This window comes from Trachypithecus francoisi, unplaced genomic scaffold, assembly GCF_009764315.1.
Source record: "Trachypithecus francoisi isolate TF-2019V2 unplaced genomic scaffold, Tfra_2.0 Lachesis_group3, whole genome shotgun sequence".
NCBI classification, from domain to species: Eukaryota; Metazoa; Chordata; class Mammalia; order Primates; family Cercopithecidae; genus Trachypithecus; species Trachypithecus francoisi.
In genome coordinates this window covers 41,135,641-41,154,036 of record NW_022681468.1, presented here as the reverse complement: position 1 = coordinate 41,154,036, position 18,396 = coordinate 41,135,641, and the positions used below count along the sequence as shown (strand labels likewise).

Genomic DNA, 18,396 nt, shown 5'->3' with positions numbered 1-18,396 from the left:
CTATAAAACATGTTCAGAATCTGATTTTATCAATATGAAATTTCAAAATGACTCCTTAAAATATCATTTTTCAGAATGCAAATTTGCCTGATTTTGGATTAATAATGAACTTTTTTGGTTTCCTGAGATTGTTTTGATTAATGTTTAACATATAAGAAGAATGTTTATCGTGATCTCACTTCAATTTGTTTTAATAGCATCTTATTGCCAAAGGCTCTATGTATGATGAGCTTATGGCAAGAACTGAAGATATGTTACAAATGGATATACAAAATATTTCAAGCCAGGAGTCCTTTCAACATGTTCTCACAACTGGGCTTCAGGCAAAGATTCAAGAAGCTAAAGAGAAAGTCCAGGTCTCTCTTTAATATTCACTATTTAGTAATTCTGTTCTCTAAAACTGAGGGGTCACTGGGTGGGCAGTGAAGGGGAGTGATAGCCCTGTAGCTTGGAAATGTTTTGTAAAATATTACTTTTGCTTTATGTTTTATTTCTTTATAATTTAGAGCATGTCGGAAAATATAAGTATCATAGTATATAAGTATCATAATTTAGATATCTACGTTTAGATAGATTTATCATAATTTAGATAGATTTATCATAATTTAGATAGATATCTAAATATCTTTGTCTAGTGGGAAAATATTTTGTCTAGTGGTCAAAGTATTTGTTAACTTAATAATTTATTAAGAATTGGTCCCCGTGTTAATTTGAGAATTTTTTTGTCTTCAAGATCAATGTGGTAAAACTCGTTGCAGCGTTGAAGAACTCAACCGACGTTTCACCAGAATTGGACATCAGGCTGAAGATGGAAGAATCCCAGAAGGAACTTGAATCATATATGACAAGGGCTCAGCAGTTACTGGGGCAAAGAGAGAGCCCTGGTCAACTCATTTCAAAATACAAGGTGGGAATCTTTTCAACCATCAAATGTAGGACATTTATTGTTAACTGCCTATCTTGTTTGAAATCAAGATGTTTCCTTCACAGTAATTATATACTGAGTTACTATAACTTAAAAAGAATTTCCCAGTATTATGTATCGTTCCTCTGAGGTTACTAAACGTAAGTATTGAAGCATATAATTTTTTTTTTTTTTTTTTTTTTGAGACGGAGTCTCGCTCTGCCGCCCAGGCTGGAGTGCAGTGGCCGGATCTCAGCTCACTGCAAGCTCTGCCTCCTGGGTTTACGCCATTCTCCTGCCTCAGCCTCCCGAGTAGCTGGGACTACAGGCGCCCGCCACGTCGCCCGGCTAGTTTTTTTGTATTTTTTAGTAGAGACGGGGTTTCACTGTGTTTGCCAGGATGGTCTCGATCTCCTGACCTCGTGATCCACCCATCTTGGCCTCCCAAAGTGCTGGGATTACAGGCTTGAGCCACCGTGCCCGGCCAATGAAGTATAGAATTTTTTAATTCAAATTTTACTGTGGATCTGCTGAATGTACTCAGTGATATGGTATAAAGAGTGCAGCCGACTCTATGACATTGAACCAGAATTTAATTTCTCTGGCTTTTTAATTTGTAAAATTGGCATAATAATTCCAGCCCTATCCGCCTGTCAGATTTGTTGTGAGGCTTTAAGTGAAAATAAGGCATATGAAATTACTTTGTATACATTCTTGAATGTAAAAAAAACCATTATTATTAAAATACTTTGATAAAAGTTATTCATGGAAACATGCTTATCTGTAGTTAAAGACCTAATAATGTTTTGTATAGAGACAGGTTCAGGTTAATTTTTATGGTTTGATAGGCTGAGGTTGCAACTTAAGATGTCACCAAACCAGAGACTATTAATTGACATAGTGGGAGGTGCTGGGGGAATTAGAAGCAAAGCTAAATGCCTCTACCTTGGAGCAAATGGGAGAGGTGGAGTAATACCAGCTCTTTTGTTCATTCATGCTCAGCATTTAGCACACTTTATTGAACACTTAAAATGAGCTGGGCATTTGGGGGAAATAAAGATTCAGGAAGGCAGTGGCCCATTCCTACTCCTACTCTTTATGAAAGGGCGCCCCATAGGAGCCTCTCTTCATTCTCGTACGACCTCCGTCTGTCTTCTGGGCCTCAACCCTATTTTGGCTTTCTGGATTGCTAACCACGCTGGGCCGCTGTTATCAGTCATTTCAGCTGCTTTTCCTGTGACCTTAGTAGCCCTTGTCTGCTTGATCTCATGCCATTTGCACTTTGCTAGCTGCTACCTTCAACCACTTCCCTCTGTCTTTTATTCCCACTTTTACTCCCGGGTTCCTGAAAGTACTAAATTGACCTTAAGAATGAATCGTTGTTTTAGATGATGGTGAGGCTGGATTCTAGGTGGGTAGATATGGTCTGGTCAGGAAAAAGAGAAGGAAAAAAAAATAGAGGCTCCTAGGCTCCTCTTTTTCTTTTTCTTTTTCTTAGAGACAGGGTCTCACTCTGTCACCCAGGCTAGAGTGCGGTGGTGCTGTCTTGGCTCACTGCAGCCTCCAACTCCTGGGTTCAAGCTATCCTCCTGCCTCAGCCTCCAAGTAGCTGGTACTACAAGCACACACCACTACACCCGCTAATTTTTAAAAATTTTTTTGTAGGAAGAGGGTCTCACTCTGTTGGCCAAGGCTGGTCTCAAACTCCTGGCCTCAAGTGATCCTCCCAAGTCGGTCTCCCAAAGTGCTGGGATTACAGGTGTGAGCCACTGTGCCCAGCTGCTTGGCTCCTTTACCAGAGAAGGGCTGGAGGTGTCAGTTCTCACACCATTTTCCTCTCCCTGACCTTCTTCCTTTTGGTTTTCCCGCATTTTGCCAATGGCATTTAGTCAAGTGGATACACTTTCACAGCAGAAGCAAGATCCCTGTCCTGGTAGGCATGCACACACAGGCAGTGGGAGCTCCCAGCTATGACTAGCATACAGGTAAAGGTGTCTCCCCAGGTCATAAATCTAGCAGTCCTCCAGGAGGCCTCGCTCGGAGGAGGGCCCTGGAGCTCAGCATTGTGCCTTACCTGCAGCCGGTCCATAAGAATGTGTAATGAGTGAATGAGTGAATTCCCACCCTGCTTGGCTTCTCCCTGAGAATTACTTTCATCTTCTCTCTCCTGTAGGGGCCTTTTTCACACACAGGCCCAGACCTGTTTTTTTGTTCTGTCATTCACTGGTTACCTAGGCCAGGTTTCTGCTCCTGTAGAGTATGTCAGGTTAGGAGCAGACACGTGCCTGTCAGGGCTGTTTCCATTCTTGTGTGCTGCTGGGGAGAGACTGCCAACATGGGTGGCCCTGGGCAAAACTTTGAAGTTGATGGTGAAACAAATTGGCCTCCTTTCAGCATAACTGCTTATGCACGATAGTTAACCTTTCTATACATTTTGTCTTGGCCGGGTACGGTGGCTCACACCTGTAATCCCAGCGTTCTGGGAGGCTGAGGTGGGAGGCTTGCTTGAGCCCAGGAGTTTGAGGTTTCAGTGAACTGTGATTGTGCCACTGCACTTCAGCCTGGGTGACAGATTGAGAACTTATCTCAAAACAAAACAAAACAAAACTGGTAGACTCTTCATGTTATATTGCTTCTGAAGTATGGTTGTCTGCTCAATACTTAAGAACTTCATAGGAAACTTAGCCAGTGGCTTATTAAACCTGTACAGTGAACTTTATAATTACTTATCAATGGGGTAACAAAAATCATTTTGAATATCATGAAGGTATCTTAGTCTGGGCCTCGTGTGTAACTACATGTGAATAATAAATATTTTGGCACTCTTTTGAAAAGAATTCAAGAGATGCCAAAGGGCTAGCAACTTCCACTTACAAGGAGAAGTCTCCTATAAATCTTCAGATGTTCTTCAGAGAGCCTCTTCCTACTTTACCAGTTAAAGACATACCAAAATTAACTTTGAGGATTTGGCAGTAGAATTAGAATGAGGTTTCTATGATCTTGTTTGCATTTTTTTTTTCTTTAGGAAGCACTAATAATTTATAATACAAAGAGTCTGGCCAAGTATTTGAAAGCTGTTGAAGAACTGAAAAATAATGTAACCGAGGACATAAAGATGTCTTTAGAAGAAAAGAGTAGAGATGTCTGTGCCAAATGGGAGGTAAGAACATGCATATGTCTCTGCACTTAAGTTTTTATATGTCCGATCCTGGGCTGTCGGTTGTCAGAGCCATTCCTGGGGTTTTCCTGCCTACGCTGTATCACTGGTGGGCTGGTCCCTGCAGGCTGCAGTCCCAGGGTTCATACAGAGTTTCATAGCGGAATAGGTCTAGGCTTTGGTGTGGCAGACAAACCTGGATTCAGCAGCTATGACCCTGAGCAAGGTAGTTAACTTTTAGGAGCCTCCCTCATAAAAATGAGATAACACCACCTACTGGGCGGAGTTGATGCAATGATTTGTAGAAAGCATCTACCACTGAGATTGTGTTCTGGTAATTAATGGCAATTAATATTAAATGATATTGAAATGTGTAATTAATATGATAATTAAAATGTATGTGTCTATATCTCTATGTGTAAGAGGATTGAATATGTACTGTTAAGGATCCTCCTAAAACTTGTTTTAAAGTAAACTTTTTTTTACTTTAAAATAGTTTTAGATTTACAGAATTACTGTAAAGATGGTGCTGAGAGTTCCAGTGTACCCCATGCCCAGATTCCTCTGTTATCAGCATCTTACGTTAGTATAGTATCGTTGATACAATTACTGGGTCAATGTTAATACACTGTTTTTTCTAGCAGTTTACTCTGACAGATTGATACATTACTATTACCTAAAGTTTGCACTTTATTGACCTTTTCACAGTTTTCCCCAGATGTTCTTTCTGTCTGTTCTAGAATCTCATCCAGGATACACATTACATTTACTTATGTCTCCATGGGCTCAGTTATCTGTTTGCATACAGTTTCCCTCAGTCTGTAGCTTGTCTTCATTTTCTTAACAGTGCCTTTCACAGCTAAAATACATTTCTAGTTGTTAGAAAAAAAAAACACCATGTTTATGGGCCTGGGATGTTTTAAAACATCTCCCCCCAAAATATATGGATGAATCAGAATGGCACTTAAGCTTTGTTTCTTTTTGTCACTACACATGTATTTATTGTTACTATACTTTTTTGTATATTTTGTTCCCATGGTTAATATATTCCCCCCCCTTTTTTTTGCAGTCTCTTCATCATGAACTGTCTTTATATGTTCAACAACTGAAAATAGATATTGAAAAAGGGAAGCTTAGTGACAATATTTTAAAACTTGAAAAGCAAATAAATAAAGAAAAGAAACTCATCCGTAGAGGAAGGACCAAGGGTCTCATCAAAGAACATGAGGTACAATAACGTGCTTCCACTTAAATTTCGTCATCATTTTGGGGTTTATCTTAAATGGTTGTGTGTATCTTTAGTCTAGGATGAAACTTGAAAATTACCCAGCCCTCCTCTCCCCTGGGAATGATCACTTCTTTGCTTCACAGAGCCTGTGCTTTTTACTTTTTAGAAGTGAGAAAATTCAGCACTGAGTTAATATTTTATGATTTCCCTTAATGTGTCTCAATGGCCCCTGTCCTCAGACTCCGGTCACAAATGTGTCAACTGTTACTAAAGTACCCATAGTTGGCTTTTGTCAGGATACCGTGTCCTCAGAAGCACAGCTTTTGAGAAAACGAGCAAATCAGGGTATAAAGCAGCTGGGGCAAATCTCATGATCTTTTTTTGGTCTCCATCCTATTTGATTGCTTTTATGTATTTGACATTTCTGACCCTTTTTTTCATTTCTTTTTAAGTTTCTACTGCTATGGCTCTCCCACTGTCAGTCTCTCTTGCTTTATATAATTCTATATCTATCTATCTATCATCTATCAATCTATCTATGTAGATATATATAAATATAGATGTAGATACGTAAATACACAGCAATATATAATTTGCAGTGAGTTCTTTTTAGTGTCTTCACAAATATTCCTTTTTATTCTATTATCTTAGTGTTTTGCTTTTGAAGAAGGGGGTCTCCACCTCCACTTTGGCTAATTTCCTGCTTCCCTCAGGCGATTTTATGTACTCTGGGGTTTGACCTGCCTTCTCTGCAATGATAGTGCGTCAATTTCTCTCTCCATCTGAGTCGTTTCACCTGAATTCTATGTTCTGTTTCTCACTGACTAGTAGATACCACCAGTGTTTTTCGGAGAACTCAAATTCAGCGAGCTCAAAATTGAACCAATAATATCTCCTCTCAAAGGTTCATTTTGTATTCTGCCTCCTGGTAATGAATGGCATTGCTGTCTCATGACGCCCTTCCTCTCCTTCCTCCCTTCCTTTCCACTCAGGCTTAATTAAATCTGTTGCCAAGCCCCATCTGGTATTCTTCAGAACAGCTTCTTCCTTTCCAGTAGTGTTGCCACTTATCTAAGCCAGGGTTCTGTTCTCAGAATGATGATGGTTGCTTCATCTCATCTTCCATACCAGCAGCAGAGTTGTCCTTTTGAGCCACAAATCTTACCCCCAGGACAATTCCAGACATTTTAGAAGGCCACTTAGTTCCTTCATAGCCTGGCCCAGGAAACCCCTTTAGCGTCCCTCCTGTGCTGTGCAGTCCAGCCCCACGGGAGTACTGGTCCTTTGAGACATCTAGTGCTTTTCATTATCTTTGTGGTTTTCGTCCTCTTGATGGTCCTTCTGCTGGAAATAACCTTTCTCCCTTTTTACTTGGAGAACTTCTCCTTTCTTCCACATATAGTTCAGATGCTTCCCTCTTGTGAGGCAGGCTTTCTCTGACTTCTTCAGGCAGGTGGGCTCTATCATAACACTTAGCACACTCTATGCTGGTTCTTTGTGTGTCTAGGTTACTGAACTGAAAATTCCTTTAGGGCTGACTCCCTCATCTTTTTTTCTCCAGCGCCTATTGTTATAGCACGTAGATGGCCTATACAAGAACGCATTGTTAAAACCACACACATCTGTTAGTTTCTAGTCCTTATGGAATAATCATGTAAACTCATCTGAAGCGCATTTCCTGCTTTATTTCTTCAATTAGGCCTGCTTTTCTGAGGAAGGCTGCCTGTACCAGCTTAATCACCACATGGAAGTCCTGAGGGAGCTGTGTGAAGCGCTGCCTTCACAGAAGAGTCAACAAGAAGTGAAGAGACTACTCAAAGATTATGAACAAAAGATAGAAAGACTTCTGAAATGTGCTTCCGAGATTCATATGACACTGCAGCCCACAGTGGGAGGCACGTCGAAAAACGAGTTAGTATTTCATAAAAATAGCTACCCTTCAGGATAAAACGAAGCCTTTTGCACAATTAGATGGCATTAAGCGTTAGTCATGCTTGTTTAGGTTTCATATTTCTTACTCTCTTTTAAACACGCAATTTTGATTCCTTTCTAGGGGGACCATCTCCACATCTGAGAATAGAGGAGGGGATTCCCACAGTGAGGCACCATTTGCAAAATCAGATAATCAGCCATCAACTGAAAAGGTGTTAAATGTGGATAATGTGTTTTAGAAGTAAACCCAATGTGAAAGACCAAGTTACAATAATTGACTTCTCATTAATTAGGTGTTGGTTATAATTATCCGATTGTTTTTATCAATGGAGAATTTCCACTTACACAATGCAAAAGACTGATTTTCAAATGAGAATGCAACTAACCAAAGCTATAACGAGCATAACCTGATCTTCCTCTGAGTACACAAATAGTTCTTTCAAGCAGAGACCCTTTTGAACCATTCTGAATACCGATTATCTGTGTACATTGTTATTGAGGGTAGAAGAGGTTGAGTTTGATCTGTATAGATGTTTCCATTTCATTGAGATGAACAAGTTCATTTATCATTTGCCTTTTCTTCTGTTGAATTATAGTGTATTTCATTTTCTGTGGGAATTGAATTTTCTAAATTCCTAAAGTCTAGACAATTTGGTATTTACTGTATATTGTAGTCCAGACTGCCCATCAGAACATGTGGAGGAAGGAATGAGGTGAGGCGGATTTGTTTTTGGAGGTCTGCTCCTGCATGGTAGGCTTCTGTCTACTTTTGACTATGGGTATGGAGTCTCAGGCAGAAATAGCATTTTGGGGCTGGGAGTCTTCCTTTACCATGCTGCCATATCAATTAGAAGGTGCGACTCCCTTCTGTCCTACGGAAAGACTTTTCTCTGAGCTGAGACATCCCAAAGAAATTGTATTATCTCCTAGTTTGAGGTATAAAGGATCAATGATTTATTTTTGAATATAAAGCGTTTATCTTTTCCAGATAATTAAGTATGTTTAAGATATTTTGTTTACTATTTTGCATATTCCCTTAGGCAATGGAAGCCACTATGAAGTTCAACTTGGCATCAGAGTTAAAGCCTCCGCAGAAAGAAAGCATTATGGAAAAGGATTACAGTGCATCTGTAAATAGTTTACTAGAGAGGTAAACTCTTTTTAAACAACTGGAAAATCCACCAAAAGTCTTTCATCAATGCAAACATGTTATACTTTTAAAAAATTTTATTTTCAGTTAGTCATCATTTTGCATGTGGTCCAGTAACTTAAACAGAAATTCCATGGTATTTCCTCACACGTAGTTGACAGTAATTTTGTATTATTTTATTTTTCTTATTTTTTTTGTGTTTGTTTTTTGTTTATCTTTGTGTTATTTTATTTTTATATTTTTGGGACAGAGTCTCGTTCTGTCGCCCAGGCTGGAGTGTAGTGGCGCCATCTCGGCTTGCTGCAACCTCTGCCTCCCAGGATCAAGTGATTCTCCTGCCTCAGCCTCCTGAGTAGCTGAGATTATAGGCACCTGCCACCATGCCCAGCTAATTTTTTGTAGTTTTAGTAGAGATGAGGTTTAGCTATGTTGGCCAGGCTGGTCTTGAATTCCTGACCTCAGGCAATCCACCGGCCTTGGCCTCCCAAAGTGCTAGGATTATAGGTGCGAGCCACTGCGCTTGGCCTGTGTTATTTTAAAAATTAACTATTGTGATGTTGCATTTCATTTTGCCCAGGTATGATACATACAAAGATATTCTTGAACACCACCTGCAAAACAACAAATTCAGGGTTACTTCTGATTTCTCTAGTGAAGAGGACAGGAGTAGTTCTTGTCTGCAGGCCAAACTGACAGATCTACAGGTAATTCCCAAACATATTATTTCTCTGGTTATCTTGTTCATTAGAAATAGTACCACTGTGAGTCTGAACATCCCCTTTTCTGTTGAGGTCACATACGCCAAATGTTTCCAAAGAACTCTCTTTGCTGGATTGCATTTCTAATGTCACCCTATTATAAAGTGATTTTCTTTCAGGTACCAACCCCAGGAAAGGCTTTGGTTTAGGGTCTTAATTTACTGCTTATATTCTAATCCGGTATTCCAAATATTGTGGCTTGAAGAGTTTTTGTTTATTTATTTCTTTTTGTGCTTCAAACTTCAAGGGAATTGATCAAAAACAGTGTGTTTTTGAAGGGAATTTCATCCTGCTCCTGGGTTGCTCCAAAGTTAACCAGCCAGTGACTCTGAATGTTTGTTTCAGTCCTTCATCTTTACCAAATGATCACATTGTCTAAAATTGCTGTACAGTGATTGTTGACTGTCTGATGTTGGGCATTTAGGGGTAGGCAGTGGAGGGAGTTTTCACTCTAAATGATGGATTCTTCCTAAAAAGCCTTCAGTGGAAGTTATTGCAGGTGACTCAGAAACAACAGAAAGAAGCAATCTATTAGTAATTGGCACACAAATCACAACTTCTACAAATAATATCTTTCCTAGTTTGAAGATGATCTGTGCATTGCAGTGCATTCTTGATGCCCGCCCTGAGTGCATTAGAGGGAACCCTCCTAGATGGAGGGCCATGGGTAGTTCCTACAACATCCTTCCATTTCTAGTTTCTTTTATTTTATTATACCAGGTCTCAGTCACACTCTACCATCTGACTGCTCTCTATTTTTCATCTGAATAAGCAAAATTTATATGTTAAAATCCCTGTTGCTCAAGTGATGGATTTAGCATGGTTTCGTCACAATTAAGAAACTGTCTTGAGACGTTTCTCTAGTGACTGAATAATGAGTTGGTTAGAAAAACCATACTAATCTTTGGGTAAAGTGAAGAATAAATTATACTGCTGATTGCTGATCTGTCAGTAGTATTGTATAGCAATGCCTTACTAAAAAAAAAGAATCAAGATGAGCTGGAATAGTATAGAATTATAGATGTTAATTATAAACCATAAATTAATTTAATTCACTTCTTATTTATATAGAAACAGTTTTGGTTCACTCTAGTTTTCTTTTAGTTTAGAAGGTAACAAAGATTTCCTATCCAGAGAAAACATAATATCTGTTCTTACATGTATCTGTATTTTTCTGAATTGTATTCTGGGTAATTATCTTAGGGGAACAGAGTTTGGGTACCTTTGAGAGCTGCCTTGTCGACTCCCTTGACTTCATTGAATGAGTCCTCTGAGAGCACAGTTAACGTCATTGTTCCCTAAAGGATAGTTGACTTGTAGATGGTTGGAAAATATTTTTAAACACATTTCCATGTGAAACATTGTGTTTGCCTCCACAGTTGGTGAATGTCTCATGTTTTAAGAACAGAATAATTGTGCCTATTAACCCCATTAGCTGATAAATTGATTAATGTGTTCCATCTAGGTCATAAAAAATGAAACTGATGCTTGCTGGAAAGAGTTTGAAATTATTTCATTGAAGTTAGAAAATCATGTGAGTGACATAAAGGAGCCTTATATAGTTAAGGAAAGAGACACACTAAAGGAAAGAGAAAGAGAGCTTCAGATGACTCTTAATACCAGGTAAAATTCTGAGATCTATTAACTATGAATCTAATAAACTCACTAAATCCAGTAATGCCATTTTAAGTAAGACTATTGCTATGCTAAGTATGTTATTTTATTTGGATGTCACAACAACAGTAAGAGAGGCTACCATTATGATTGCATTTTACTGATAAGGAAACTGATACTCAGAGAGGTTAAATATTAATAATATAACCAGGCCACGATGCTACCTAGAAACTTGGTAGAACTTAAGGTCTGCCAGGGTTCAAAGTCCACAGTCTTTCCACTGTCTCTTTTGGGCATGAATTTGACCAAGCCACATAAACTCTGTGGGCATTGATCTCTCCATTTCTGAAATGACAGTGTTATTAGGACCTTGTATACATAGAATATGTACCCTCAGCGTATATTCCTATATATATAGGAAAAAACTGAGGCTCAGAGTCTATATATTACTTACCTATGGTCCCACATTTCAATTTCTTATCAGTGGAGCCTATTCTTTGGATCCCATTATATTTGTAATATGGAAATTTAACAAATTATTCCATAATTAAAATAATTATGAGGTTTCTTAGTTGTCAAGGTGAAGTTAAGTTACAATTCTGTTTTATTTCAAAAGAGAGAGAAAGGCTTAGTATGTTTTACAATTTTCCATTCAGTGTGGTATATATTACCCTGCTAAGAATACTTTGGGGCCAGGCACGGTGGCTCCTGCCCATAATCCCAGCACTTTGGGAGGCCAAGGCAGGCGGATCACTTGAGGTCAGGAGTTCGAGACCAGCCTGGCCAACAGGGTGAAACACTGTCTCTACTAAAAATACAAAAAGAAAAAAAAAAAAGAATACTTGGGTATTGGGATGCTTTTTGGAGTGAAAGGAGAAATCATTAATTATACCGAGACAGCTGGAGTTGTCTGGCCCAGTGGGTAATTTTTAACCTAGCTCTGCTGCCTCTCACTAAATAAATGTATGTTGAATGAATGAATGAATAAATGGATAGATGGATGAGCATATATGAAAGAATACTTGGATATAGCAACCCATTCATTCTTTGGCATTTTGAATCAATGGGTTTAGGTATTAATGTGATGATGTGTATATATCATTGTATATCTATTTATTGGATAATTATTTTCTGTTCTTAGTTCAGTAATTGTGTTAATCAGTTTTATAGGATATATTTCTGCTGTGTTTCCCTCTTATGTCTGGCTTACCTTGCACCCAGAATGGAATCTTTAGAGACAGCACTGCAGCTTGTGTTACCTGTAGAGAAGGCATCACTTCTTCTCTGTGGCTCCGACCTGCCTCTCCATAAAATGGCCATCCAGGGATTTCATCTCATTGATGCTGATGGCATTTATCAACACCTAAGGGTAAGTATATAAGTTCTCACAGTGATTTACAGAATAATCAAGTCTTCTGAGATTTATAAATCTTTATGGATTTTTAATTATTCGTCATAGCATAGATTAAGAGTATAAGTCACGACAAATTTTTTTCAGTAATTTAGACTTGTTTTTTATTTCTTAACTCTCTAATTCCTTACAAATTTGGAGGTAGGTACCATGGAGTACATAATGAGGTATTTTCTTTGAATTCAAAATGAAACCTTGTTTATGAATGCCTTCTTCAGTAACTGAATTCCTAAATATACTAGACTCATGCTTAAATGCCATATTCTACTGTTTTCTTATTCTAAATGCCATCTTAAATAAAAATATTTGTTTATTTTTCAGATTATAAAATTGATTTCTGAACAGTTTAATATCTAATTATTTGCTTTGAAGCAATAGATTTATGTGCTTGTTTTCTTTTTGGGATTGAAACATCAGCTGGGGCATCTGATCATTTGTAATTAAAATGTTTCCTTAGGTAGAAACTGTCACCTTTTTTTTGTTAAACTCAAAAGCATTTTTCTAGATCAAATCTAGTCATGCAGTTTGGGGCTGGTTTCTCACAAGCAGTCTTTTTTTTTCCACCTCGTTTTTTAGCTTTTCTTATCTTTATTTTAGAATATCCAAGATTCTACTGCAAAACAGATTGAAATATGTAACCGCTTAGAAGAGCCAGGCAACTTTATATTAAAGGAATTACACCCATTTGATCTGCATGCAATGCAGAATATTATACTGAAGTACAAAACACAATTTGAAGAAATGAACCACAAGGTGCAGAGGAGTGAAGATACTCTGAAGGCTCTGGAAGACTTTTTGGCATCTCTCAGAACAGCTAAACTCTCTGCTGAGCCCTTTATAGACCTTTCAGCCTCAGATACACAGGTGGCACAAGAAAATACTTTGACAGTGAAAAATAAAGAGGGAGAAATTCATCTGATGAAAGACAAGGCCAAACATTTGGATAAACGTTTGAAGATGCTTGATATGAGCTTTAAAGATGCTGAATTGGGTGAAGACACCTCCTGTGAAAACCTTCTTGATGCTTTATCAGTAAAGTTACCTGAGACACATGGCTATGGGGTACAGGAGGAATTCACTGAGGAAAACAGATTACTAGAGGCTTGTATCTTCAAAAATAATGAACTCCGTAAAAATATTCAAGATGTGCAGAGTCAAATCAATAAAATTGGTCTTAAGGATCCTACTGTTCCAGCTGTGAAACATCGGTAAGTATTGTCCATCCATTTCCATCCAAGATGACTAGCACTTTTCTGTATTTTCACCTCTATTAGGTGAAAGATATTCTTCCTATGTCTTTCTGCTTCTATTCCATCCCACTGTATTCAGTATTCAGCATTCTTTTCTGTAGACTTTTCAGGCAAACTTCTTTTTTGTTGGTATTGTACCTGTACAAAACGTGGCATAATTTTTCTTTCCTCTTTAAAGTGTATCTTATGAACAAAGGAGTGGTGGAGTCAGATATGCATGAAGTGCTGTACATGAGTTACTACCGATTCCCATGTACTTCTGTGTGTTTACTGTGGAGTTCTCCTCAGGACGGATGACTGGCAGACTCCATGCATGTGATATTAATGAAACCAGTGGTGGAAGATGCATGTGCCACATCTTGTCCCTGCTTCTTTCTTAGTTATTTGGTCTCCTTCTCCTCCCGGCAGGATTAGGGTGGGAACTGAGTGGAAGGGCAGGAGACTGAATTTAAGAGGCAATCTAAAGTTCGTGTTGATTCTGGAGATGGCGCAGAGTTGCAGTAGACTGAGGTTTGGCAGCCTTCTGTATACCTGCTGCCATTTTAATTCCAGCATTTGGAGTAGGGCCTTCAAATTCCAAAAGCTAAAATGTTAGCAAGAGTCGCTGTTGTGGAATTCTTTCCCTCTGCTCTCCCCTCTGCTCCCCTCCGCTCCCCTCTGCTCCCCTCCACTCCCTTCTGCTCCCCTCCCCTCGCCTCCTCTCTCCTCCTTTCTTTCAATGGAGTCTTGCTCTGTCACCAGGCTAGAGTGCAGTGGCATGATCTTGGCTCACTGCAACTTCCCAGGTTCAAGTGATTCCCCTGCCTCAGCCTCTCAAGTAGCTGGGACTACAGGTACATGCCACCATGCCCCGCTAATTTTTTTTTTTTTTTTTGTATTTTAGTAGAGACGGGGTTTCACCATGTTGGCCAGGATGGTCTCAATCTCCTGACCTCAGGATCTACCTGCCTCAGCCTCTAAAGTGCTGAGATTATAGGCGTGAGCCACTGTTGTGTTTTTTTGTTTGTTTGTTTGTTTTTGAGACAGAGCCTTGCCCAAGCTGGGGCGCAGTGGTACAATTTCGGCTCACTACAACCTCTGCCTCCCAGGTTTAGGCGATTCTCCTACCTCAGCCCCACTAGTAGCTGGGATTATAGGCATGCACCACCATGCCTGGCTAATTTTTCTATTTTTAGTAGAGATGGGTTTTGCCATGTTGACCAGGCTGGTCTTGAACTCCTGACCTCAGGTGATCCACCCCCTTTGACCTCCCAAAGTGCTGCAGTTACAGGCGTGAGCCTGGCCTCTTCCTCTTACGTACCTGGCCTCTTCCCCTCTTTCTAAATCTGTCTTACTTTCTATCTCCTCCTCTGCCCACCTTTAGTTCCTCAGGCTCAGTGGTCTCTCAAGGGTCTTTAGATGACCAAGCCCTCAGTGTAGCCAAGTGTGCCTTTCCCTTTGAAATGCCCTACACCGTCAGGCTCAATGAAACTTTCATTCTTAGGGAATCCCACCACTGCATGCGATTGTACCACTGCCCTCCATCCTGGGTGACACAGTAAGACCCTCTCTCAAAGAAAAGAAAGAAAGACAGAAAGAAAGAAAAAGAAATTATATTTAAGGAAGGTGGAGGGGATTGCTACTGAACAGGATAATCAGGGAGGGTCTCACTGAGAGGGTGGCCTTGGCATCAGAGGAGAGGAAAGAGCAAGCCACTCGAACCTGAAGGAATAGCCTTCTAGGCAGAGAGAGCAGTAGGTATGAAGGTCGGTTGTGTTTTTAGAGAAAAGGCAAGGAGGTGAAGAGGTGCAGTAGTGAGGGGGAGATGTAGCTTAGCTCATGCAGGAACTTTTAGGCTGTTTGATGACTTTGGCTTGTTCTTCGAGTGACATGGGACGTCATTGCAGGGTTCTAAGCAGAGGGAAATGTGTTGGTTTTCTTCATAACCTGTTGTGTCTGGCTGATGTGTTGAAAATAGACTGTAGGAGTTGAGAGAAGACATGGGAAGTCTGGTTTGACCTATTGTCGTAATCCCTGGTAGGGAAGAAGCTGGCATGAACCAGTGGTAATGTGGTAGAAAGTGTTGAGATTCTGTATGTAGTTTGAAGATAGAGAACTGATGATTTATTGACACATGGACATGGGATATAAAGAGATATTGGGGTCAAGAATGCTTCCAACAAACATTGGAGTCTTCCTCTGGGTTCAGGTGCTCTTGCCTCTCATTGTCCGTTGTGTCAATGGTAACTTGAGCAGTTGAGTAAGAACTGAGTTACCATTAACTGAGATGAAAAAGACTAAAGTTTATCAGTCTTGGATGAAATTTTTCAGTATTGAATGAAAGATTGGGTGTGCTCAGTTTTAGAAATGATATATTCAAGATATACTAGACATTCAAGCAGCAATATCAATAAGACACCTAAAAATAGATGGCATTAGGAATCAGGAGAGAGGTCTGGGCTAGAGGTGTATATTTGAGAGTTTTCATCATTTTACAAGGCTGTTTAAAGCTATGAGATTGGATGAAATTTCTGAGGGGCGTAAGTTTAGATAAACAAGAGAAGAGGTCCAAGTTGGATTCATACTCTGGGCACTCCGTATTGAGGGATCAGGGAGATGAGGGGGAGCCAGCTGAAGAAACTGAGAACGGAGAGGCCAGTATAGTAGAAGGAAAATCAAGAGACTTGTGGGGCTACCTGAAGAAGGCATCTCAACAAGGAGGAAATGACCAAATGTCAGATGTTGCTGATTAGTGAAGTGAGGTGAAGATTGAGAGTGGAACAGGGATTTTGCAATGTGGAGGCCAGCTGTTATAGTAGGCAGTAGAGAATGAAAACCTTATGGGAGTGAATTGAAGAGAAAATTGGAGGCTAGGAAGTAGAGGCTGTGAGCAGTTTAGCAATTTAGATTTAGGTGAATGGTGTTAATCCCTTCAGTATTACTTTATCCTTAAATAATTCCTTTTTGATTGGGAGAGCTTTTTGTACATAAAGGAGAAGTGCAAGATTTCCCTTGTCTTTTCCTTTCTCCTTGGCCACCCCATCCTTCTTAGGATCCTGCAGTTCTTGGTCATTCACCTTCTCCTCTTCTCCCCTATCATGCTGTCTTCCTCCTACATGAGCACACATATGCGCTTTGTCTCTCTTTCCTCTCATGTGTGTATACATCTTTTACAAGTGTGTTCATCACAGAAACATGTTACTGCTAATGGTTTTGTATATTTATTATATTTATTTAAAGCACCAAATTAATATTCTGGAAATGCAGCCAGGCACAGTAGCTCACACCTGTAATCCCAGCACTTTGGGAAGCTGAGCCAGGAGGATTGCTTGAGTCCAGGAGTTTGAGACAAGCCTGGGCAACATAGTGAGACCCCATCTCTACAAAAAATAAAAAATTAGCCAGGCGTGGTGGTGTGCATGTGTGGTACCAGCTATTCGGGAGACTGAGGTGGGAGGATCACTTGAGCCTAGGAGGTTGAGGCTGCAGTGAGCTGAGATTGTGCCACTGCACTCAGCATAGGTGACAAAGCGAGACAAGCAAAACAAAATAAGACCCCCCCAAAAAAAAATCAGAAAAATTCTGGAAATGCAAAGAGCCTCCCGAACTCTGTAACAGGAATGTGTAATTTTGGCATTAACCTCATGAGGACAAATTAAGGTTACTGTGCCTCCCCAGGTTACCCATATTTGTGTTGAATCAGTGGTTAACAGTTGGCTATCAAACTTTTTTCTCATTCATAATCAAGGAAAAAATCATTAATCAGACTGGATAAGGTTCTAGATGAATATGAAGAAGAGAAGAGACATTTACAAGGAATGGCTAATTCTCTTCCACACTTCAAAGACGGCAGAGAAAAAACCGTGAATCAACAGTGCCAAAATACAGTACTCTTGTGGGAGAATACCAAAGCCTTGGTCACCGAATGGTAAGGAAAAAAAGAATCCCTCTTGAATCTGAAAAATTGTCTGTAGCACAATTAACTTTTTCAAACTTCTGGGTTGAAAACACATCTCCGTGAACCCAAATGAGGGCAAACATAAGGATTTCCCACTGGAGTTCACAGGGCCAGTGTCTGGGACAAGACCTAGAATTGTAGATTATAGCCAGAGTGCGGCAAAGAGGTTCTCCATGAAGCATAACACGTACACAATACGGTGTGTTTATGCTTGTTACCATCCCAACTGGGTTGGTTTCCTGTTGCTGTAAATCACCAAGCAAATCACCACCAACTTAGTGGCTTAAAAAGAACATGGATTTATTACCTTATGCTTCTGGAGGTCAGAACTAGTAAAATAGGCTGCGTGAGGTGGCTCACACCTGTAATCCCAGCACTTCGTGAGGCTGAAGTGAGAGGATTGCTTGAGCCTACATGTTTGAGACCAGCCTGGCCAACATGGTGAAACCCCATCTCTACAAAACATAAAAAAATTGGCCAGACATGGTAGCTCATGCCTGTAATCCCAACACTTTGGGAGGCTGGGGTGGCCGGATCACTTGAGGTCAGGAGTTCGAGACCAGCCTGGCCAATACGGCGAAACCCCATCTCTAAAAAAATATTAAAAAATTAACCTGCATGCTTGCAGGTGCCTGTAGTCCCAGCTACTCAGGAGGCTGAGGTGGGAACATCACTTGAGCCTGGGAGATTGAGGTTTCAGTGAACCAAGATAGCACCACTGTACTTCAGAGCGAGACCTTGTCTCAAAAAAAAAAAAAAAAAAAAAATCAAGCTGTGTTCCTTCTGGAAGCACTAGGCAAGATTCATTTCCTTGCCTTTTCCGTATTCTAGAGGCCTCCTGCTACATTCCTTGGCCTGTGTCCCCCTCCTCCATCTTTAAAGCGGCAGTGCAGGATCTTCAAATCTCTCTCTGCCCTCTGTTCTGTCATCACGTCTCCTTTGACACCTCTCCCTGCCTCCCTCCCAGAAGGACCCTTATGATTACACCAGGCCCACACGGGCAATCCTGGATAATCTCTGTAGTTTAAGATCCTTAGCTTAATCACTTCTGCAAA

The 18,396-nt window shown here is 40.1% G+C and overlaps 1 protein-coding gene across 9 annotated transcripts in view; it reads left to right on the top strand.

The window, feature by feature from the left end:
• SYNE2 (spectrin repeat containing nuclear envelope protein 2) overlaps window positions 1-18,396 on the top strand; it is a 389,209-nt gene that overhangs the window by 144,490 nt on the left and 226,323 nt on the right. For all 9 annotated transcript variants that reach the window (XM_033187766.1, XM_033187774.1, XM_033187773.1 and 6 more), the window contains 12 exons: window positions 198-356; window positions 734-907; window positions 3,930-4,064; window positions 5,131-5,289; window positions 6,989-7,200; window positions 7,343-7,433; window positions 8,262-8,371; window positions 8,949-9,075; window positions 10,595-10,752; window positions 11,965-12,112; window positions 12,752-13,362; window positions 17,132-17,311. In XM_033187766.1, coding sequence (XP_033043657.1) covers window positions 198-356; window positions 734-907; window positions 3,930-4,064; window positions 5,131-5,289; window positions 6,989-7,200; window positions 7,343-7,433; window positions 8,262-8,371; window positions 8,949-9,075; window positions 10,595-10,752; window positions 11,965-12,112; window positions 12,752-13,362; window positions 17,132-17,311 — 2,264 coding nt within the window. The remainder of the gene's footprint in view (window positions 1-197; window positions 357-733; window positions 908-3,929; window positions 4,065-5,130; window positions 5,290-6,988; window positions 7,201-7,342; window positions 7,434-8,261; window positions 8,372-8,948; window positions 9,076-10,594; window positions 10,753-11,964; window positions 12,113-12,751; window positions 13,363-17,131; window positions 17,312-18,396) is intronic.